Source organism: Schistocerca gregaria, chromosome X (assembly GCF_023897955.1).
Source record: "Schistocerca gregaria isolate iqSchGreg1 chromosome X, iqSchGreg1.2, whole genome shotgun sequence".
Taxonomy (NCBI): domain Eukaryota; kingdom Metazoa; phylum Arthropoda; class Insecta; order Orthoptera; family Acrididae; genus Schistocerca; species Schistocerca gregaria.
In genome coordinates this window covers 664,515,459-664,540,466 of record NC_064931.1, presented here as the reverse complement: position 1 = coordinate 664,540,466, position 25,008 = coordinate 664,515,459, and the positions used below count along the sequence as shown (strand labels likewise).

Below are 25,008 nucleotides of genomic sequence, written 5' to 3'. Positions count from 1 at the left end.
CCCTTCTGCAAATTGGTGCAGATTTCAATGCTGCGCCATCAACAAGTGTCAGCATGCAAACCATTCAACAAAACATCATTGATACAGGATTTTGGAGCCGAAGGTCCACTTGTGTACACTTGATGACTGCACGACACAAAGATTTACACCTTGCCCGGGCCCACCAACTCTGACATTGGACTGTTGATGACTGGAACCATGTTGCCCGGTCAGACCAATCTCATTTCAAATTGTATTGAGCAGATGGATGTGTATGGGTATGGAGACAACCTTATGAATCCATGCACCCTACATGTTAGCAGGGGGCTGTTCAAGGCGGTGGAGGCTGTGCAATGGTGTGCGGTGTGTGAAGTTGGAGTGATATGGGATGTCTGATATGTCTAGATACAACTGACAGGTAACACATATATAAGCACCCTGTCTGATCACCTGCATCCCATTCATGTCCACTGGACATTCCGATGGACGTGGGCAATTCCAGCAGGACAGTGAGACACTCCACACATCCAGAATTGTTACAGAGTGGCTCCAGGAACACTCTTCTGAATTTAAACACTTCCACTGGCCACCAAACTCCCCAGACAGGAACATTATAGAGCGTATCTGGGATGCCTTGCAATGTGCTGTTCAGAAGATATCTCAACCCCCTCTTACTCTTACAAATTTATAGACAGCCCTTCAGGATTCATGGTGTCAGTTCCCTTCAGCACTACGTCAGACATTAGTTGAGTCCATGCCATGTCATGTTGCAGCACTTCTGCGTGCTCGTGGGGGGCCCTTCACAATATTGGGCAGCCGTACCAGTCAGAAATTTAATACATTGCAATTCATAGGTTCCACCACTGCAGAATGGTAGAAGGCGCAAACAGCTTATGAAAACCAAATTATTTGAAATGCAATCCCAAATCATTGTGGGCAACAGTGTGTTATGAAAGAAAACAAAGCTCAGACTCCATATTGTGGTACCAGCTACATTTTGAGATTAAGTATTAAGGTGGGTTCACAATAATGTGTTAGCAGGACATGGGGGTTATAGAAAAATGGAATGATGTTTGGCAGAACAATATTGGTGTTGAATACATAAGCACAACATAGAACAGTATGTAAAAAAAACTATGTACCAAGCATCCAACGAGTCACGTCATTAGTGCATTGCACTACAGAGATTACTGGAGGCAAGTAAGCTGTTTGAGATGATCAGTTTTGACATCCCAGGTTTTCTTGGGCAAAAATGGCAGAAAATTGTTATTTTTTAACAGTAGCAGATCACCTTTCATGCTACAAAGAAGTGACAGCTATGCAAATCAACAAACTGACACAATGGGGCAAGCCGTGGTCAGTAATTGGTTATTAATGTTTGATACTTGATGAAGCAGATCCTTCCTTGGATCTGCAACTGTCTTGTAATTTAACTGATGAGTCTGTGATATCTACACTGAAGAGTCAAAGAAATTGGTACACCTGCCCAATATTGTGTAGGGCCCCTGCGAGAACACAGAAGTGCTGCAACATGACGTGGCATGGACTTGACTAGTGTCTGAAGTAATGCTGGAGAGAATAGACACCATGAATCCTGCAGGGCTGCCCATAAATCCATAAGAGTACGAGGGGGCAGAGGTCTCTCCTGTACAGCACATTGCAAGGCATCCCAGATACGCTCGATGATGATCCTGTCTGGAGAGTTTAGTGGCCAGTGGAAGTGTTTAACCTTGGAAGACTGTTCCCGAAGCCACTCTGTAACAATTCTGGATGTGTGGGGTGTCGCACTGTCCTGCTGGAATTGCCCACGTCCATTGGAATGCACCGTGGACATGAACGGATGCAGGTGACCAGACAGGATGCTTACATATATGTCACCTGTCAGTCATATCTAGAAGTATCAGGGGTCCCATATCACTCCAACTGCACACACCCCATACCATTACAGAGCCTCCACCAGCTTGAACAGTCACATGGTGATATGCAGGGTCCATGGATTCATAAGGTTGTTTCCATACCTGTACACGGCCATCCTCTTGATACAATTTGGAACGAGAGTCGACCAACCAGGTAACATGTTTCCAGTCATCAACAGTCCAGTGATTGTGTTGATGGGCTCAGGCAAGGTGTGAAGCTTTGTGTCGTGCAGTCAGCCACGGTACATGAGTGGACCATTGGCTCCAAAAGCCCATATCATTGATGTTTCGTTGAATGGTTCGCACACTGACTCTTGTTAATGGCCCAACATTGAGACCTGCAGCAATTTGCGGAAGGGCTGCACTTCTGTCATATTGAACAATTCTCTTCAGTCAATGTTGATCCTGTTCTTGCACGATCTTTTTCCAGTCACAGCGATGTCAGAGATCTGATGTTTTACTGGATTCCTGATATTCACAGTACGCTCACGAAATGGTCGTATGGGCAAATCCCCACTTCATCGTTACCTTCGGAGATGCTGTTTCCCATTGCTTGTGCACCAACTATAACAACACATTCAAACTCACTTAAATGTTGATAACTTGCCAATGTAGCAGCAGTAACTGATCTAACAACTGTGCCAGACACTTGTCCTATATTGGCGTTAGTGACCGCAGTGCTGTCTTCTGCCTGTTTACATCTCTCTGTATTTGATTATGCGTGCCTATACCAGTTTCTTTGCCACTTCACTGGAGATGATTTATTGTGGCAAAGTCCCCCTTCTGGCATCGTCATACCTTGAAGTCAGGATTATTCTTCATATCATGACATACTGTGTTTCTGGATTTAACCCAGTTTGATTAACACTGCCTAGGGATTGAGAAGCCCCATCAGTGGATGGGGTGATTTCACTCTTTCAGTTCTCATATTGTTCCTTCCTACTACCTAAGTTGTGGAAGTGTGAAGTTACCAATGACATTCAGTTATGGTATAGGAATTGATATAAGTATAAGGGGTAGTCAAATGAAAACAAGACACAGTGAGAGAAAGTAAGTAAACTGTTTATTACTTGAAAAGTAATTATCAGAACTGTTAATACATTTATCCCACTGTGAGACAAGATGGTCAATGCCTTTAAGGAAAACTGTTTGCAGTTGCCTATGGAACAATGATCGTACCCATGTATGCACCTCTTGGTCTGAAGCAAATCAGTGGCCACAAATATCTCTTCAGGGCCCCAAAAATATGAAAATTGCATGGGGAGAGATTGGGACTGTGTGGAAGACGTTGTAAGGACTTCACAGTGAAACTTCTGCAGTGTAGTCAAAACAACCTTGGCAACATGTGGGTGGTCATTATCCTGCTACAGGATGATGCTATCCACAACTTTCCCGAGTGTTTGAACCTGATGGCACACTTCAGTTTTTGCAAATTGCCCACATACTGCGACGCATTAATTGTGGCATCGTATTTCAGAAAATCAATGGGCAGCAGGCCCTTGCAGTCAAATAAAGAGGCCATTTAGACTTTCCCAGAGCTGGCATGCATGACTTTGGATTTTTTTGATAGGGGTAAATCCACGTGCTTCCATTACTTGTTCAGACACTTGCTCTCTGGTTCAAACTGATGATACCATGTTTAATCTTCCACGATAGTATGGGACAGGAAACAATACTCTTCACAGTGATACACTTCTGGGTGCTGCAGTGATGTTAACATTCTGTTCAACTCCTGCTTCTCCATCAGGCTGTGGCGCAAGCCCCGCTCACAGATTTTCTGGAGCTTCAGAGGCTCTGTCATGATGGCATGAGTGGTACTGTGACTAATGCACAACATGAGCCGAATGTCATCTGCCATTGATCATTTCTGATGGCAGCATCTACCGCAACAGTGACAGAAGGGGTAATGACACAATGAGCCTGTCCTGACCAACTACTGTCTTTCAATGGTACCTTACCTTCTCGAAATCTTTTATTCCTGGAAAACAGACATGCATATGACGTATGGTGTTCACTGTACACAACAGACTTTGAGGCACAAATTTCACTTCCTGACATTTCTTCTGTCGTCATGAATTGCACTACACCTCATTTTTCTTTTTTCCTTGTCTCCATAGGAAAGTCTCGTGCACATACGACTCACTGATCTCACATTGAGCACGTCTAATAGACAAATGGCATAGAGGTGAATGTTTACACAGTTACTTCTGATCCCCAAGGGAGGACACTTCTATACACACGTCGGCCTGCGTTGGTTGGTTTAAAAGAGGGGGGAGGGACCAAACTGCTAGGTCATCGGTCCCTCGTTCTGATTAAAATAATTCCACAAGGCTGGGAGTAAAATAATCAAGACATACAAAACACAGCTGGAAGAAAGCACAAGAATGACAGTAGGGCAACAAACACTAAAATGGACAAAATCAGACAAGAAAACCACAGAGAGATGCAAGAAACATGTAGAAGGGATCAAAGCAAGAGAGCAGATTACCGTGGTTGGCTGACCATGAGAATAAAAAGGAGAAGCCAGCCACTCTGCAACACATTAAAATGTGCACCCTAAAAGCACTAGGATGGAGGACACAAAGGGACAAAGGACATGTGCTGAAACTCAGATCAGTTGATAAAACCCACCCTTATGAATAAAGCGTAAAACTAAAGCTGCTGTTGAGGTATTGTCAGTCACCCAACACCAAAGGTAGGATGCTGTTTAAGTTAAAAGCCCGCCGCAGAGTGGCTAAAAGTGCGCAGTCCAGCAAGAGGTGGATGACCAGCACTTGTGAGCCACAGTGACACTGAAGTGGGTCCTCGCAATGGGTAACCATGCGTTAGCCATGTATGGCCAGTGCAGAGCTGGCAGAGAAAAACTGATTCCCTACGAGAGGATCTCGTGGAAGACTTCTACACATTCGTAGTCTCCTTAATGACACGCAGTTTGTTGTGCACACTGAGAGTGTGCCATTCCATCTCCCAAAGCTGAAAAACCATGCGGCATAAGAGAGAACACAGGTCAGAGTCAGAGATGCCCATCTCCAGATGGAGTTTCTGCGTAGCCTGTTTGACCAGCCTGTCGGCAAGTTCATTGCCTGGGATTCCCACATGTCTTGGGGTCCACACAAACACCACTGAACAACGGGGCCATTCCAGGGCATAGATGGACTCCTGAATGGATGCTACCAAAGGATGGCAAGGATAGAATTGGTCGATAGCTTGTAGGCTGCTCAAGGAGTCAGTACACAGGAGAAATGACTACCAGGGCATGAGCGAATGTGCTCAAGAGCACAAGATATGGCCGCCAGCTTTGCAGCGAAAACACTGCAGCCATCTGGCAAGGAATTCTGTTCAATATGGCCTACATGAACATACACAAAGCCTACGTGACCGTCAGCCATCGAGCCATCAGTGTAAACCATTTCATGGCCCCGGTACATGTCGAGAATCGAGAGGAAGTGATAGCAGAGAGCCACAGGGTTAACAGAGTCCTTAGGGCCATGTGAAAGTTTCAGAAGAATCTGCGGCCTAGGTGTACACAATGGAGGTGTACGTGAATGCACCTTGAGGAGAGGTGGTAACAGAAAGGACTCCAGTTCAGACAGAAGGGACCAGACATGAACCAAAATTTTAAGCCTTGACCTGTGCCGCCAATGTGGGAGACGAACCGCCGTGGTTGGGAAAAGGAGACAGTAATTCGGATGCACTGGAGAACTACGAATTTGTGCCACATAACTGGCGAGCAGTTGTGCACACCTAACTTTCAATGGAGGGACTCCGGCCTCACCAGGACACTGGTCTTTGGACTCATTCTAAAAGCTCCCATCACTAGGCGAAAGCCACAGTGGTGCACTGGGTCAAGTAAACGCAGCGCTGAGGGCGCCGCCAAATCATGAACCAGACATCCATAGTCACGGCGGAATTGAACAAGGATGATCTGCACCCCAGTTGGTGTTGCTCAGGTGGCAGAGGGCATTGAGGTGCTGCCAGCACTTCCGCTTGAGCTGACGAAGGTGAGGTAGTCAAGTCAATCAGGTGTCAAAAACCAGTCCTAAGAATTGATATGCCTCCACTACAGTGAGTGGATCGTCATTATGGTAAAGTTGTGGTTCTGGATAAACTGTGTGACGCCGACAGAAATGCATGACACCTGATTTCATGGCTGGGCTAGAGCCCATGACTATGCTTTGTGAATGGCTCCCTGCAGTTGCCACTCAGGAACACCAGTACTAGAGGAGCAGTACGAAATGCATAAGTCATCCGCATACACAGAAGGGGTGAGACCATTAGTAACCACTAAAAATAGAGAGACACTCAATATGGAGCCCTGCAGAACTCCATTCTCCTGAATACAGAGGGAACTATGGGAGGCACCAACTTGGACACAGAAAGAACGGAGCAACAGGAAGCTTTGGATCAAAATTGGGAGCAGGCAGCAGTAACGCCACTCATACCATGTGGTAAGGATATGATGTCGCCAGGTCGTGTTGTATGCCTTAAGCAAGTCAAAAAGGACGGTAACCAGATGTTGGCATATGGAAAAGGCTGTTCGGATGGCAGTCTCTAGGGGGACAAGATTATCAGTGGCAGAGCGACCCTGGCAGAAGCCGCTCTGACATGGAGTCAGTAGGCCACGTGACTCCAGAACCCAACCCAACCTCCAACGCATTCCAGCAGCTTACAAAGAAAGTTGGTGAAGCTGATAGACTGGTAGCTATCCACATCAAGTGGTATTTTACTAGGCTTGAGCACTGGAATGATGGTGCTCTACCGCCACTGCAATGGAAAGATGCCATTCCACCAGATCCGGTTGAAGATGACGAGGAGATGTCGCTTTTAGTAAGACGTGAGATGTTTAATCATCTGACTGTGGATCTGATCCAGCCCAGGAGGTCAGATGGAAGTCTGTTATTAAACATGGTTAATATTGTATGTGGACAATGGTCTGCAACCTTTTTTACTTACAGTTCTGTGAAAGTTTTCCCTTCCTCGTGTATTGTACCTGTGTACATTACTGTTTATTACATTATATTCTGGATTTTATTTTACAAACTTCATTGTCTACAGGGTGTACGTAGAGTAGATGGTTAGTATTTTATGTTTTCTGAAGATTTCTGTACAAGGCTCCCTCCTGTTTACCTTACTGCCATTTTTTGTAGTCTGAAGAGCCTGCCTGTATAGACAGCTGGTGCCCCACCCCATATCTCGGTACCATACTGAAGGTGTGACTGTATCACTCTGAAGTATGTCTCGAGCTATCATGATCAAGGAAGACCGAGATGCTTTTCAGTAGGTACACATTTGTACTGATTTTCTTACAAATGTGGTCTCTATGTTCTCTCCACGACAGGTCTTTGTCAACAGTTATACCCAAAAATATGTGTTTATGTAGCTTAGGACCAATGGAGGTGTAAATACTGTTCTACTTATGTTATGATTATGGCTAAGCATAAATTGCAGTGTAACTGTCTTCTCTTTGTTTATAAGCAGCTTATTTGCAGTAAGATAACTTGACAGAAAATTATAATTGATTTCACTATTGTGTGTAGTAGTTTGTGTATCAGTGCCCCATCTGACAAAAAATGTTTCATCAGCATAGCTTACAACCTTGGAGTTTTGGGGTTAAATCAAATCATTAACATACATGAGAAACAGAAAAGGCCCCAACATACTTCCTTTGGACACACCACATTAAAGTATCTTGTGAGTTGATTTGGTTGTTACCAACTGTTCATTCCTTTTGTAAGTTAGCTTGATGTGCTGTTTCCAGTGTGTTAGATAGGAGGTAAATAGTTGTAAGGCTATCCCTCTCATCCCATATGCTACTAATTTATGCAATATAACTGTATGATTCACAGTGTCAAAAGCTTTACTCGTATCCAGGAAGATGTATGTTACCTTGTCTCCTTCATCTGGCTTGTTCAATATTTCACGTATAAAAATTGCTGCTGTTGCAGTAGGGCTTCCTGTTCTAAAACCATGTTGTAGATTGTTTAAGAGATTATGTTTGATGAAATATGCCTCAAATTGATTTAATATTACTTTCTCTAATAATTTCCCAAGGTCTGAAGTTAATAATGTTGGCCTATCGTTTCTCATGTCAATTTTTATTCCCTTCTTTTACACCAGTAGGATTACAAATCATTTTCAAAAGATCAGAGAATTCTCCATGGCAGAGGGAAATATTTATTAGGTGTGTCAGAAACTTCACTAATTCTGCTCTGCATTCCTTTAGCAGCTTATGTGAAATGTCATCCCAGCCACAAGACATTTTAGCTTTAAGTTTTGAAATGATTGCTTAGAGGTCCACCATTTAAACTGGGTGCTCAGTCATATGTTTCATTTGTGCTAATTGTATTTAACATTGTATGAATGAATTTCTCACGCACTGCTTTTGGGTCATCTGTTATGTCGTCATTTTCTTTTAATGTTATGCTGGTATGTTCATGAGCCTGCTGTTTTCCACATTCTTTATATATTATTTTTCAGGCTGTTTTACTGACACAGGTTGAGTTGCTTCTTTGATAGGTGTATTTATAACCTTTAAGGTTAGTCAAGGAATCTCTGTATTTTTTTCTGAGCAGATCTATTTTGTGAAATAGTATTGTAGTTTAGTATCCATAAAGAGTATGTAACAGTCTTTCATGTTCTCTCTCTTTCAGTGGTTTCTGGAGGGAAATTCTCAGATTTGTGATTGATAGCATTGTGAATTTGTTTTACTAAAGAACATGTTACATTTAATGTCTTATTGAATTGTTTATAGATTTTTTTGTCCATTTATCATTCTCATTTGTTGCACTGCAAACAGGTTCCCATTTGTCATTGCCTAATGCCCTCTTAAGTTGATTATAATTACTTTTTCTTTCATGCATAAACATATCACTTTTAGTTATATCTACATTCCATACATCAATTTACATGTAGCCAGATATGTCATTTTCTGTGGTGGTATGTTTAAGTTCTCCTTTTGTTACGTTTATGAGAATATGGTCAATGCATGTCTGCCTTTCTACAGTAATTCTTGTAGAGGTTCTGATTTTATGTGATAATAGTTATAACACTGAAGTAAGTCAACATAATGTAAAAATAATTATTGTTGTTATTTAAAGAGTGTGTGTTGATATCTCCAACAAACAGCACTTTTTATATATATGCTGATGTCTTCTCCAGCAGACAATTGAAAACGTCTTCATAACTGCTTCCAAGTGACCTATGCAGAGTTGCTACAATCAGACTGCTGTTTCCTAGTTTTAAATTTATTGTTGCAACCTCAGATACCATTTCATTACTCAGATCATCAATCCAATTGACTTTTTCACTTGCTATGAAGAAATTTGGTTTTGATTCATTTAGGTATATGTCCAAATGCTCTGTTTTATTCATTATATACTGAACATTCTGGTATACAAGGATTAAATTGCTATGTTTTACTCTAAAAAAAAGCATCCCTATTATCTTTGTGATTGATAATATTGCTTACTTTCTCACATAAAAGTTTCTTGCCTTTGAAATTTAGATGCATCCCATGTTTGATATATGGGCATTTGTTTATTTTACCTAATCCACTGTTCTACATTTTCCAAACGAAGCACACAGCTGTTTGATTTTGATGTTCGTTTTTCATACCTTCTTATTGACACACATTGTACAGGGTGTATCAGAAAAAAATCATCAGATTTAAAAAGAAGTCACAACTGTTGTTATTTGAGATATGTGCATGAACAACATACTATTGGAAAGAGCGAACTCTTGAGTTTTACATGGTTCCCACTAGGTAGCAACAGTGAGTGCTCACCTCAGTTCTAGTAAAAATGGTGCCGGGACAACAGAAAGCATTTTGTATCCTACATTTTGCGCAGTGCAGGACACTAGTAACTGTTCAGTGTGACTTTCGTACTAGGTATGGTGTGGATACTTCTGCAGCACAGGGCATTAGACAGCGGCATGAACAATTCCAAGAAATAGGTTGTTTGTGTAAAGGCAAACCGCTAGGCCGTCCCCGAGTGTCTAACACAGATGTTGAACGCGTCCACCCATGTTCCTTGAAGCATATATCTCAATATGCTTGAGAACATTATTTTCCCACAGTTGTCAACTAATTTGAATGACTTCATTTACCAACAGGGTGGGGCACCACCACACTAGCTTGTGGAAGTGCGTAAATTTTTAAATCAAAGGATTACTGAAAGATGGGTCAGTTACACTGGACCAGGTGATTCAGCTTTACATTACTGGTCTCCAAGGTCACCGGACCTGATTGTATGTGATTATTTCTTGTGGGGTTTTATAAAAGACTCTGTTTATGTGCCTCCGTTACCAACAACAATGCATGAACTGAGACATCATATAACAGCAACTGTTGAATGGAAGCTGTATCTCAAGACATGCTCACTGCAATGTGGGAACAATTTGAATACCGCATTGACAATGGCTGTGCATCTCAAGGGGGATCATATTGAACACCTATGAAAGGTATGAAAAAAGTTTCAAGTTTCCTGTTCATCAGAAAACAAAATTCATCATATATGTTTATTAGTTTCAGAAATATAGACATGCCAAATTGAATGATTCTTTTTGATACATGCAGTATATTAGGTCGTGCATTTGCGGTAGCATTGTAACTATAGTGTTTCAAGATTTTTTAGCTTCTAAGAACTTTTCCAGGCTTGCTAAGCAATTTTGTGCCTCTTTTTCGTGTGACATTGCTGGCACTTGCTATGCATTTTCAGTGTCATCTTTCATTTCTTCCTGCAGGTCGACATCAGTAACATTTTTCATTCTTGCAACCAGGTCTACTATTCCCATTGGTTGGAAGTCTTTGTTATTGTCTTGTAAAATACTCACCGGGTTTCTGCCATGGTTGTCTGTTAAAAAAAGAACACCGTACCTTTTTGGTGACTGAGTCTTGGTTCTGTTGTCACTCTCTCTTCCTTTTGTTTCGTTCGCTCCACTGCTGTGTTGTTTATGAACTTTGATGCCATCACGCTTCACACTTTCATGTTTGTCACTAACGCTTGCTTCAGTAATAATTGCATTCCTCTTATTTGGAAGAGTTTGACAATCGTCCGTAAATGTATACAGTTTTCATAGCGATAACAGTTGGCAACACTCTCTAGATGTTAGGTTTTTTTATCTTCATATTTGGAACAGTTCGTTATCACACAAAATTATATGTGATTTTCATGAAGGCTCACACTTTCCAGATATAAGTTTTTTTTTCATATCACTCATTAGGGTGTTAATTGTGTCTAGGTTCAATCACTACAAAACTCTGTCTAAAAGGTAGTGAAATGTAGGTGGTAGGTACTTCAACCTGAGTGGCACATGTTGATACTGGTAGTGTCCTGAAGAGACCATAAAATCCTGTCTGCAGCTGATTCTCTGGTGCTACTTCTGATTATAACCACTCCACAGAGCCATGGTGGTACAATATATGCTTGCCTCAAGTTACCCAAAGTTTCCATTATATTTGGAACTGTATAAGCCCACAGCTGTGCACTTACCTTAGGGTACCAAGAATATATACTCTTCTTTGGAACAATCACCACTGATGCTGCCCAAGAACTGGTTCATTCTTAAATAACACAATCTCATAACTGCTGGTTAATAAATTCTCCCATCATCATCTGTATGTGATGTATTCCATACAGCTTATGATACACAGGCAGTTCATTCCCAGTTGGGATTCTGTGCTTTGTAACTGGGGTCACTGCCAAAGACCCACGAGGATCTTGGTTCTCTTACAATAACTGTTACGTTCCTATACTCTCTGCTCCTCCCAAGTAAGCTACCGTGTCTTGTAATGCAGCTAAATGGTCCAAATTTATTCTATCCAGATAGTCTTCCTGTAAAATCTCCAAAACTTGTGATGGTTAACTCTTTGGATAACCTCATGTCCACAGTCCCAAAATTATCTATCCCGACAATCACTACCTGCTCATCATCTACTTCATTTAAGTGATCATCACTCCTGCAGAGAGACACTAAGCTTAATGTCACTCCCTACTTTCCTTTATAGACTCTATAACAGACAGCGTATCCACCGGCAAATTGGTTCCTACACTCATCCAAAAGAGTTTTCCCGTACCTTGTGGGAGTCGATTCTAGAGTACTGTGCATGCAGCTTAAGTGGCTTAGATCATGTCTGGTACTATTCCAGCCATAGTACCTAAACAGATAAATGTATTGCCTCGATTGGGGCATGTTGTTTAAGCAAGAAATCTATCCTAAGATTGCGTAGAAACGATCGCTCATCTGAGGGAAAACTTCCATACAAACCATGAAATTTTTCACCAGAACACACAAACACAATACCGGTGAACCTAGTGAATGCATGACGCTTCCACCCACTACACTTGAACCTACATTGTGATGGGGTCAACCTGCTTTTCCACATGAGATTCTAACTTACATGGACACATGTGAGACTTTCCACTACTACACACATTTTTGCTGTGTTTATATTCTCTGGGAGCACCCTGTGCCATTTAATGATGAGTTACTATTCCCACGTCATGTCATCCTATCATGTCCTTTCATGGGCTTTCACTTGCAATCCCATTCCAGATACCCTATTTGCCTGAGTTTCTTACTTTGTGCCTTATGGCATTCCTGTCATATATGACCCATTTGTCCCACATCTGTTACACGTAGCAGCTGCAATAAAAAGTCTTTTTCTATCCCAAACTCAGATTACTGCATCCATACCTTTCAATGCCATTGCTGTGGCTTCAGCTGAATTATTAAGAAACCCTGCCTGTACTTTCTTGACATAAGGCAGCAACCTCTGCAGAATGTATCCAGTGCACTCTGTTCTGCCTCTTCAGGAGAATGCTATTAGTATCATTGCTTTGTGTCAACTCGTATTTGTCGCTTGCCTCCTAATCCTGTTCACAAAGATTTCAATGGACTTCCCCTGTTCCTGTGACACTGCTAAACTGTTCCCTATAATGTCTACAGCTGTTTTTACTTCTATCTCACTGTACCATATCTGCCTTCAGAATTTCAAATATCTGTGCACTCCTCAGTTCCTCAACATACACTATGTATAAGGGTTGACTGAAAAGTAATGCCTCAACCTTTGTAACTCTTCAACAGTTGGCAGCATTTGTATGGGGGAGGTATTGGCTTGTTCTGTAGCATCTTCTCTACAACTCCAGTTGGCGGGAAGTCTTAGCATTGAACGGTTGTGTTGTCACAGTGTTAAGTATGGAACCCTGCCCAGACGGTCGATCAATGCGATCTAAGCAATGTGCAGTCATTTACTTCTTGACGGCAGAAAGTGTCACCCCAAAGGAGATTCATCAGAGAATGAGAGCAATTTATGGTGATTGTGTTGATGAGAGTACTGTGTGTCATTGGGCCAATCTTCTCAGACACTTATAACAGATTGTGCAACTATGTATTGTCTGCCAGCATTTGTACCATCTGAATTAATAAGGTCTGAACCATCAATACAGTGGTAAACATCTCTACCTGTGATTAGTCCATTGTGAAGCTTATGCCCACAATAAAAGAAAAATACAATAGGAAAGGAGCCAAACCAATATCACAGTTTCATTTCCTGGCACTGACTACACCTGATTCTTATATATGAATGCATGAGCATTCCCTACATTCTGTGACCTAATGTTCAGGCCTCCAACACTCCAAAAAAAACATAGGGGATTCTGGGCCCATGGAGAAATTGTGCCTCAACAAGCTATACTGCATGTACCTAAACAGACACAAATCTCTGTTTCCTTGTTGTGCCCTTTAAAACCACTTGCTTTACTGACTCAGTCCTCTTTCAACACTTGAACTTTTCATTCAGTTCTCCAGTCTTGGCAGTTAAATTGCATGCCCAAATGTATTGCGTGAAAAATAGTTTTTTCCCACTCACCATGTTGAAATGATGCTGCAGGTCATTGCTCAACTATGTCGCTCATTGGGGCTGCCTCTAATGACACCAAACTGTAATTGCACCACTGAGTGGTAAGCAACACGAACACCAGTACTAGCCAGGATGGCCACATCTACTCCAGAATGGCAAATGCAGGACCTGTGGATATTCCAACGCAGCGACAAGCACAGAGTCGAGAATACTCACTCAATTACAACCTCCTTTTTTTTTTAATCACAACTTCTGTCGGAGAGGTCAATGTCTGCATCCAGGAACTTGGTGACAGATGTGGACACTGATGCAGTGGCATGCCACCTCGGCAGTACACAGCTCGCAGCATGCATGGCTCTGCGGATGCAAGGCCAGAGTCAGCTCAGTGGCCCGTGAGTATACGGCTGCCTTCGTGTAAACTGCAGTCAGCTGGCGAGAATGAGCAAATGCCCTGCAGCCAGCCAGTGTGTCTGGTGATGATACTCGCCGAGAAGCCTCTTGGCCGTACCAATGTGAGATCTGGAACAGTTAGGTCTAGCTGGCGGCTCACAGACCAGTAACTTTGTCTTGCTGACAGCACTATTTTGTGAGATTGTAGTGGTTCAGCCACACACCAGACCAACAACTCATGTGGAGACTGTTGTGATGCTAACAGAAACAGAAGTCAGAGAATGAGTGCCACTAATGGCTGAGGAGCCCATCTGCATCCACCGGGCGAGAATAGGTCCTGACAGCAGTCCACTTCCTATTACACAGACAGCTGCAGAAATGCAGTATTATGCCACAGCATGAAGTAACGCAGCCCTCTGCTACTGTAGACAGCTGCAATGGAAATGCTACACCAGCATTATTTTAGCATTTGGCTGGAGGATTTCATCAGTAAGAGGCCTGCATGCCCCTCAGCTTGTTGTGAAATCTTGTCCGCAGCTGATACCACAATAATGTTGAGTGGTGATAAAAGTAATTCTGTCACTGTATAAAATGTTAATTTCAAATTATGATGGCCGGGAAAATGGGAATTTGACAATGATCGCCTATTCTTATAAATCACTCCAGTACATACCCAGAATTAGTGCTGAGCTGTATTGTTTGAAAACTGTTTTATGAACTTGAATGAAAATGAAATAAAAAATTTCTAGTTCTCCTCTTCTGTACTTGTCTCCAAAAGCTGGTCCCAAAAACTATTAATATAAACATCATCTTCACAGTGTACATCACAGCATTAAATTTATCAAATTGATGTGACATTTTTCAGCTCATAGATGCACAGATAGTTTCACCATGTATAATGGGTTTCTTTTTTTTTTTTTGTATATCTGCTAGTGTCAATATAGACATAAAAGAATCATGAATGACAATTTGGCAAAGCTACTGCAGTACATATTATAAAATTGCACATAAGAGTTTACTCAAAACAAGGTGTTACACATGTGAAAATAGCACGTATTTTTGTCTTTGTGGCTCCTTCCTTGGGTGTGTTATTATTGTCTGTTTCATAATATGTACACTCATGTGCAAAACTTATGGACAAAAGTAACTTTCGGATTATGTGTCACTGCCATGCAATGTAGATAGCTCTATGAAACTTGGACCATACATCGAAAGAACTGCTAACTTTTAATACAGAAAGTAACTTAAATAAATACACAATGGAATGAATAGAAATGACACTTTTATTCAAACACTATTATAACACTGAAGTCACCATGATTTATGTTGCTCCCCAAGACATTACAAAAGGTGCATCATTTTTCGTAATAAATAGTGTGATTACAATGAACAGCAATGCGTGCTCTGCAACATGCTCCTGTTCTGGCCACATGATTAATGAGGAGTTCTTGTAACAGGACATTCCAGTCTGCTGACAGTGCGGTCGTCAAGTGCTGGATAGTCATTGGTGCATGTGAACATCCTCCTTCCCTGTGGGTGCCTTTTTAGGGGTGGATTCGACCCTGACATAATTTTTAGGCATAAAAATGTGTGACTTCATCAAACAGTGAAGGTGGAGGACTTCTTGGAACAAGAGGATATTCGACAAATGGACTGGCTTGCCTGTTCACCCCATTAAACCTCATACAGCACATGTGGGATGCATTGGGGAGATATATTGTAGCATGTCCAACTGCATTGACACCTGTCTAGCGTTTGTCAACAGTGCTGGTGGATGAACCACAAGAACTCCTTACCAACCTTGTGGCCAGCATGGGAGCATGTTAGAGAGCTTGCATTGCTGTCCATGATGATGATTGCACACCCTATTACATACCATGTCCCACCTTTTGTAATGTCCAGGGGACTATCATATGTCACAGCTATTTTGGTGTCATTACTATCCTTGAATAAAAATATCACTCCTGTTCATCCCGTTGCATATTTCTTTCAGTTCCCTTCTGTACTATACAGTAGCAGTTCTTTCTATGCATGGTCAAAGTTTCGTTGAACTATGACTCTTAGTAGGAAAAGTTATTTTCACACTTAAGAACCAGTGTACTATATCAGCTAAGCATGACTGCTAATCATTATATTTTGTGTCCATATTTACACTAGACTATGTAAATTCTTGATATTGTTAGTAGTCAAAACTAGTTGTGCAAGTAAGATGGCGACTCGGTAAATATTTCAGCCAAAGTCGAATAACGTCTCCCTCATACTATTAAAATTAGAAAATGATAGGTGGTTAATAGCAACCATAAATGCAACATGGCAAAGTTTATTCAACACTACTTCCATCCATTCAGCCATCCATCTGCTCACTCCACCTCTTAGGAGTATAATTATTCAGTGGCTATAAGGTCATAGTGGAATCACTCTTGATGCCAGTTCACTGATGTGATACTGCAGTAGTTTATAGTTATTAAATCCATGGAATAAGAAAATAATTTCTTGTCTCTATTAAAATATGTGCATCAAAACAGACATCCCATACAAGAGGCATTGTTCATTCTAATTCATGACAAATTAATTATGTGATAAATGTTCATTTTATGTGTCATTGCTGAGGCATTACTGTTTATACTTGGTGCAGGGATGGATAGAATATTGCCAAGGGTTTACATTTGCATGAAATGTATAATTTGTTATTATAATTCCATTATTGTAAACAGTCAGTGATGTAATATGTAGACTATCATTGTATTATATGAAAAAAGCCATTATTTCCTAGTGATACATACATTTCCCAGAAACATTTATATGGTCCAGTAGTGAATTGAGAGCCTTTTCCTCAAGTATAATGGATTGTAAATACTGGATTTATGCATGAAGGGGATTGTACATATTTCAGGTTATTTCTTTTAATTTGTCACGAGTAAAAATAATTTTTTGGATTGTTTGAAATTTTACCAAAAAAGAGTCGGAGAATAGTAGTTGATTTACAGTACACACCTTAAAATAAATAGATTGTTTGTTTTCCCTTCTTTTTATAATATGGGATCAGCAAAATCTTCAAATTCTAGAACATTCCTGGGTGAGAAAACAACATTCCTAATGTCTCATTATTACCCGTATTATCCAAAAACTTAATGTATCAGTAGATTATCTTGCTGATAAAAAATATGTTCATCCATTTACATAAACATTTCTTCATTTTAAGATACAAGGAAATGTGAGGACAGTGATGAGACCCCTCATATCCACAGTACCACTGATTGGAGGACTTCAGGTATTTTTCTTGCGTCACCCAACAATAGACTTCAATTTAGTTGGTGTGGCTGATGTCCTGGATATGCCTGGCCTTAGGTATGTGCTCATTTAATTTTTTAAATTCTTGGTAAGGTGCTAAAGTGAATTGACTCCTCCTTTGAGAGGATTTAGTTTTACTAGCCTGAATGTTCTTGTTGATCTGTGGCTTCGTTATTTATCAGATGAATGATTGCATTTGCCAATATTTCATAGGACTCAAAAATAATCCATTCTGTGCTAACAGAAGGCATTCCATTTTCCATAACTTCTTAATCTTGTATGTCGGTGTAATCATAGTAAATGGTAGTATGGCAGACTGAAGATTTGTTGTTTTGATGTGCTGAAGTTTGGTAGCTAGTAAATTGAATGAGTAATTTAATGAGCAAAGGGTGTGTTTGTTGGTTCTAGTTGGCATTGGGACCACCAAACCTTCTCCATGGACACTTATCTGGTTAACATAAACCATTCTCACTGTATTTATTCATTTGATTATGTTTTGTGGAGGTCAGCATTATTTTCACTACAGAAGGAAAAAAAAAATCTCCATGGTGATGGGGAAATTCCTCAAAATCTAGGTACAGTGATATGTTGGTAATTAAATGGTTTCTATGTGTGATTTTTTACATGTCTTTGTGTACATGACATCTTTACCTATTTCTACAAATAAATGCCATTCATTTAACTCCTCCAGACACAGAAGGAGCTGCTGTGTAGCCTGTGTCATAGTGTAGCTTTTATGTTATACAGGCATTTGGACACTAAAGAATGAGACCATCTGTCTGTGAGATGTTGTTTAATGTTGATATCTACTGGTAACTACCTGTATTGATATTTAAGGGAGATGTATATGCAAGGCAGACATAAAATTTATCTATCATATATTCAGCCAAACAAGTATGAAGAAAATATACTTACTAAGTGGTAGGTTGATAGGTAAATTAGAAACCAGTATTTTAATTTTTAGTTTCGTCTACTAATGAGATCATTTGCTATTCTGACATCATGTGTTCCCTGTTTTAAGTGTATTTTCACAGTGCAACACACTTGGTAGATCTTTTATTAGCATATCGGTTACCTTCTTATATCATTTTTTGTAATCTAGTGACATCTTTACTATTTCATACAAAATTAATTTACAGTGGTGTTATCTTTGTAGCGATCTCCTGCGACGCATTGTTGTAGAAGCTGTTGGAAACATTATGGTACTTCCAAACAAAATAGCAATTACGCTAAGTGATGCAGTCCCAGCATTGAGTTTGAAGATGCCAGACCCTGAGGTAATGCTTGTATATGTTAGTTCTGCTACATAAACTTAGGAATGAGGATGGAGAATCTGTCTGTGGAATAGTCATAGAGATGTACTTCATGATATTAGCCTTCTTTATTTGTTTGAAAGGTGTGACATGTTCATAGAAAGCCACCTATTCTATCATAATTAGTATTTAAAATTCAATAATGTTGACTGATTTTGGACCTTTTACAGATAATTCCAATTACTACTTCAATGCACATAAATGTAAAATTTACTGTTGGATAAAACTTACCTCTATAACTAAAGTGTTAATAAATAAAATTACCGAGCGAGGTGGCGCAGTGGTTAGCACACTGGACTCGCATTCGGGAGGATGACGGTTCAGTCCCGTCTCCAACCGTCCTGATGTAGGTTTTCCCTGATTTCCCTAAATCGTTTCAGGCAAATGCCAGGATGGTTCCTTTGAAAGGGCACGGCCGATTTCCTTCCCAATCCTTCCCTAACCCGAGCTTGCGCTCCGTCTCTAATGACCTTGTTGTCGACAGGACGTTAAACACTAACCACCAATAAATAAAATTTCTGTCTTGAAGCAATATTACATTTGAAGGAAAGTTCTTGAGCAAACTGTTGGCGCTTTGTGTCTGATGTGCATGAAATTTCAATAACAAACCAAGGTGTCATAAGCAGGCTCATTGATGAATTGATGTCTGGAGCTGAGAAAAGTGGCCTTTTATTCAAGCAGGAATCACTCGCTCCTTAACCAAATCGAGGACAGGATCTCAGGCTTTTCCTGTGTTGGGATTAATAAGGTGTTCTCTAATTTTAATCTCAATTCATTCTTTTATGATGGAATTCTGGAATTTAAAGGCCTGCGATATCTTCATTTTGTTGAAATTCGTGGAGTGTCCCATAGCCAGACGTTCTGCGACCACTGACTGTTTTGTCCCAGTTGTGCATAACGTTGATGTTCATAGCAACAGTCTCCAATGGTCATTACCATTTGATCTATTTATTACAAACCATATTGACAAATTATCCGGTAGATTCCTGTCTTATGGAGTTACAAAACATGTTTCATGCTGTCCAGGAGTTATCTAATTCTGCTGTACATACAGAACATGCATCATACCTTATTCTACTTCATAATGGTACTAACTGTACTCAAAAAATTGCCAGCATATGAAATAAAGGTGGTTACTCATGGATTTTCTGTCTTTTCCTGGTTTGTGTTCCCACTGCCCATTGGTATTGGTCAAAGAGTACAACATATTTGCTGTTTGGTATAACCATTGCTGCTGAATATAATTTTGAGGTATTCTGGTCCAGCTGTTAAGTGTCCTGTGCCTGACAGAACATCTCTTCTCAACACTATATAGTGGTAATTGTCAGCTTGAAGATACAGGTTCTTATGAGGTGGTTTACAGTAAACTGTGTATCCTAATTTGCCATCCCTTTTTTCCTTCTGGTTGACACATCCAAAAATCAGTTTCCTTCCATCATGAGAGCTATATGGAGATATGTTAACTTTAGCTGTTGTAAGAAATCTAGTTTGTCTTTCACAGCTAGCCAAGTTGCAAATGTGTTAACAGTGGCTGCGTTGACCGACCACGATGGTGGAACTGGTTAAATTGTGGTCAAGGTGCCAGAATATGACCAATAAGGCAAGGGCTGCAGTGGAGCTGTGAGTAGGTGCCTATTAGATGTCCACTGAGAAATAAGAGAAGCAGCATTGGAAAACCATTCCCTTATAGCTCAAAGTACATCCATTTTGTCATTGCCCCAGGATGACAGTGCTCATGGCACGCAAACACTGTGTGCCCAGTCAAAGAAGGCACCGCAGTCAGCATGCGGCACATGGCCAACATGCAGGTAATAAGATGGTGGCACAAGTGACAGCATGAGACCACTGAGCCAGCAGCAGTACAGGAGCACTGTATCAGTGGTGCCAACTAGAGGCCGCTAACAGCCCTGAGAATGGCCGAGGAATGCATGACCACACTGGAGGCCACACACCAAAGGGATAGCTCACAACAGCAGAGTCTGTCCAAAGCAGAAGCAGGCAGCAAGAAGTTTGCCCACAAAGGCAATGGGAGACGAGTGGCTGCCCATCCCTGGATGGGAACCAGAGACCTCCAGGGTGGTAAGCAGCAGCAGCTGCTGCTGCAGCTGAATTTGGCGGTTTTGGCCTACTGGTTGGAGAGCACTAAGGCCACATCATCAGACTTCACACGAGCAGCAGCAGCAGCAGCAACAACACAGCTAGCAGCAGCAGAACCCGAAGAGAGTGATTGGTGAAGCCATGTAGACTTGTGGACAAACATACGTGCGTTTTCAGGACTGGAGGCCAGCAGACTGTAATATTTTTGACAAAAAATGTCTATTTATATGAATTTGTCCTGACCTTCCTTTGCTATCGCATTGGTTTTGAGCACGCAAGCCACAAAAAGTCTGTGGCTCAGATGTGAAGTAACCAGGCCATCGACACTGCAGTAACTCTGCCTTGCTGCTGCGTCCTAACAATGATTTTGTTGTACATGAAAGTAGCTTATGATGCAGTGATGTTTGGTCAGCTCTGGTCCAAGCCACTTATGTGGCCCGTTTCATTAGTCGAGGGAGATAATTTAATTTTTCCCCAGGCATACCAAGTACATCATTTTGTTGTGCAACAGAGTTGACTATGTGGTTAAAAAAAAAAAAAAAAAATGCTTCCATGTGGCTGATTTTAGTGCTTCCTCTTCAAATTGCCTTACACACCAGTTTGTAATGATTCATGAGGGTCTGTCATCTTGTCATCAAATTTTATGCTTATCATTCTTAAAAACTCTTCCACATAGAAACCAGCTTATTCGTTTCCTACAACAATTTACTTGGGCCCATCCTAGGAATAGGCAGAGAAGCTGAGGATGACAGCCATATGGTGGCACTCTGTCATACGGGATCAGCTGCAATGTCAAGTAGTATCATTGCTGGGCAGCATAGAAGATTTTTTTTGGAGTTCCACAAGTTAAGAGTTTACCAGATCATTTTCCAATATGGTCCATCACAAATAGGCCTAATGGTCAGAGCCTTGGAAGAATGCTGTAATGAATCGCAGTGGAAAACGTGTTTAGAAAAAACCGCACAAGTGTGAGCAGGACTTGTGCTCTGAGGCTTCTGTACAAATTGAATTATGTGTATGAATAAGTCATCTATAGGTGAGTGATTTGCGAGTATTGAATATGTGACACAAATAGCTGTATCTTTTGAGTGCACTGACTTAAAATTTAATTTTTTTACACCACCAAGGAACCATAGACTTCAGTATTTGACATAAATTTCAACTGGATACCTCTATTTGTTGCTGAGAAAAAGAGGTCTTAACAGACAGACAGATGGACAGCAAATGGCAAAAAAAAAAAAAAAAATTGTATGTGGTATAATAATAAATTAATTTTTGGATTTTTTTCTTTACTTCTACCATCAAACCTTACTACTTACCAAAATTTCATGATTTTAGGTCAAGTAGAAGTACCCTATAGGTTTTGATGAGCTAGTTTGTGAGCATCAAAATATGTGGCATAAATGGCCGTATCTCTTGATTACAGTGACTTAGAATCATAAATGTTGTACACCATCAAGGGACCATAGACCTTAGTATTTTACATATACTTCATCTTAATACCTCTCTCTGTTCCTGAGAAAAAGGGGTTTTAACAGACGTAAAACAGTGATAATGTAAGGATTCCATTTGTACTGATTGAAGTGAGAACCCTAAAATCTGTGCAGAACAGAGGTCACAAAACAGTGTGCAGCAACAAGGCACTCTGTGACATTTGACAGAACAAAGTTGGTGATGTAGACTTCTAACTTCTAGGATTCCATTATTTTAGAAAAAGAAATACTTTGTAATTGAATTTATGTGAAACCTTACTATTCACGGGTAGGAGTATCATCTCTGTAAAGTTTGGATCTTCTTATCTGTTTGCTTAAATAGCAGAAATGTAAACCAGATTCGGATAATTGAAAATCAAAGATTACACAACAGAATAGACTTAAAAATACTGAGGGTACAGAACAGAATGATGTACTGCACAAGTTTGCCATGATGGTCTGCTCATTTACCTGAGAAATTTTCATTCCTATTATACACCAGGAAAAACCATTGAATCATAACATTACAGTTGTCTCTAATGACCGTTCATTTATTAGGACATCAAATGTCCATCAGCCCCCCCCCCCTCCCAAAAAAAATCACATTTGGGTTTAAAAATAGTTGTAAATTAGTAATGTTTTGAATGGAGTGGGTCACCATGGGCTATGTGTTGTCATTCATTTTAAAAAATGCGTATAATTTTACAGAGTATCAGAGTATTAACATTTCTGATTTTGATCTTACTACTTTGGATTTTATTTTTTGTAGGGTGTGGTTCGTATACATGTAGTTGAAGCCAAGAATTTGATGAAAAAGGATATGAAGATGCTTGGAATGGGAAAGTCTGATCCATATTGTATAGTGTCAATTGGAGGTAAAACATTTCGTACTCAGACAATTGATAACACCCTGAATCCAAAATGGGACTTCTGGTGTGAGGTAAGCATAATTGGGAATGTTCATTGTTGCTGAAAGAGCGTGCATATGTTCAGTATACCTTTTCAGATGTTGGTTCCAGCTTGTTTGTATTTTGTGTATTTCCATGTTTTTCTCACATTGACCAGGTTAATACTACTCTTAATACACTGTACATTACATTTGCGCATCGTGTTTGCATTCTTGTGTGATTTCTTGTGTAATTCCTATTTCAATGTTTTGAAACTGAAGTACAGTTTCAAAAGAGCTTCACTTTATTCTATCTTTGCTACGTCTCTGTTTGTAGTGCTTATACTTGTTTAGTGCCTTCATGCTCTTGATGTCTGTATTATCTGTTAGTGTTAAAGTAGTGTGTGTGTTTCTTCACAGTACCACAGTTTATCAAATTCCTGCTGTTACTAATCCATAAATTTAGATATGTCTTTAACAGGTTGTTCAAAGCAGTAATGTCACTACAGAAATTTTCAAATATCCTCTGTCCGCTGGTGTAAATATGATGATTCATTACGAACCATTTTTCCTAAATCATTGTCTTTCGTTTACAATAATGTGTTCATTATTATCTTCCATTTTACCATTACTGCTTGTTGGGATAAATTTCACTTTGAATAAAAGTCATAGACTTGCATTCGGATTCATTTAGCTTAAAGCCATATTGAATTATACATTTAAACTTTAGTCATCACAGTGATCATCTCCATCTCCTCTGTCTACCTCCATCTGCCCTCCCCTCTTGCTTTGCATATACATAGTCTCTTATAAAGTTTACACTTAAACATTTTTCTGTGCTCTCTTCTTACTGGTTAGCTATTTTATTTGTCACTTCAATTACATGATTTTACTTTCCATCCATTGCTGTTATTAAATTAATTGTATTCACCAAGTAAATCTCTGTAGATTTTTTTCTTAACGTATAAAGTAGGAAATTAGAATTTTAGAGAATAAATTGTGACTGTAGTTTGTTTATCGTATGCAAATAGTGAAGTCTACTTTCTTAACATTTACTTAACATTAGTGCACGTTAGTTACTGATATAGCAACAGATAACTGAAATGAGCAGTGGGTCACTCAGATATACTACCATACCACAAAATCCTGTGTGTGAACCAAATAATTCTGCACAAGACCTTTACATTTGCAGTGTTTCAGTATTTTATTACTTGTCAAATAATGCAGGTTAAGTAAATGAGAGACATATTTTTTAAAACTTATTCATATTTGTGTAGATATTTATTCTATTTTCCAGACGAACACATGGTTAATATTCACCCTTTTGCACATGTTTTGGATATGTTTTAATATATACTGTAGATGAAACCTCAATTTTTTCAAAAGGTCTATATACATTATCATTCTTATATTGTGTTTTTCAAATAAATGGATAAATATTTTAACAAACATTTATAGGTGGAAAGCTACTATCAAAATTGGATGCTGTCATCCATCTCACAAAGGGATAAATGGTGCTGGAAATACTAACAGTTTCCTTAATTTTAACATGGCATTGCCTTGTGATGTATATTGTCCCAAACAGTACGTTCAGTCCCATGATTCTAGATGTTCGTTCACCTTCCTGTTCCAAATACAGCAGTAAGATCTCTATAACCATCCTCATAATAAAGTGAAGGCTCCAAGAACTTAAAAAGAAGAATGCTATTTCTTCATTCCCTATTTATTGTACAAAGACTGAATTCTTGTTTAGGTAATGCATGTAATAAGAGTAGCTTAGCTGGGAAAAGAAACTATATAATAG

At 40.0% G+C, this 25,008-nt stretch overlaps 1 protein-coding gene across 3 annotated transcripts in view; it reads left to right on the top strand.

Annotated features, from left to right (window-relative positions):
* The window catches only part of LOC126299036 (extended synaptotagmin-2-B), a 183,235-nt gene that overhangs the window by 26,714 nt on the left and 131,513 nt on the right, over nt 1-25,008 (top strand). For all 3 annotated transcript variants that reach the window (XM_049990676.1, XM_049990677.1, XM_049990675.1), the window contains exons 6-8: nt 17,348-17,493; nt 18,593-18,713; nt 23,088-23,258. In XM_049990676.1, coding sequence (XP_049846633.1) covers nt 17,348-17,493; nt 18,593-18,713; nt 23,088-23,258 — 438 coding nt within the window. The remainder of the gene's footprint in view (nt 1-17,347; nt 17,494-18,592; nt 18,714-23,087; nt 23,259-25,008) is intronic.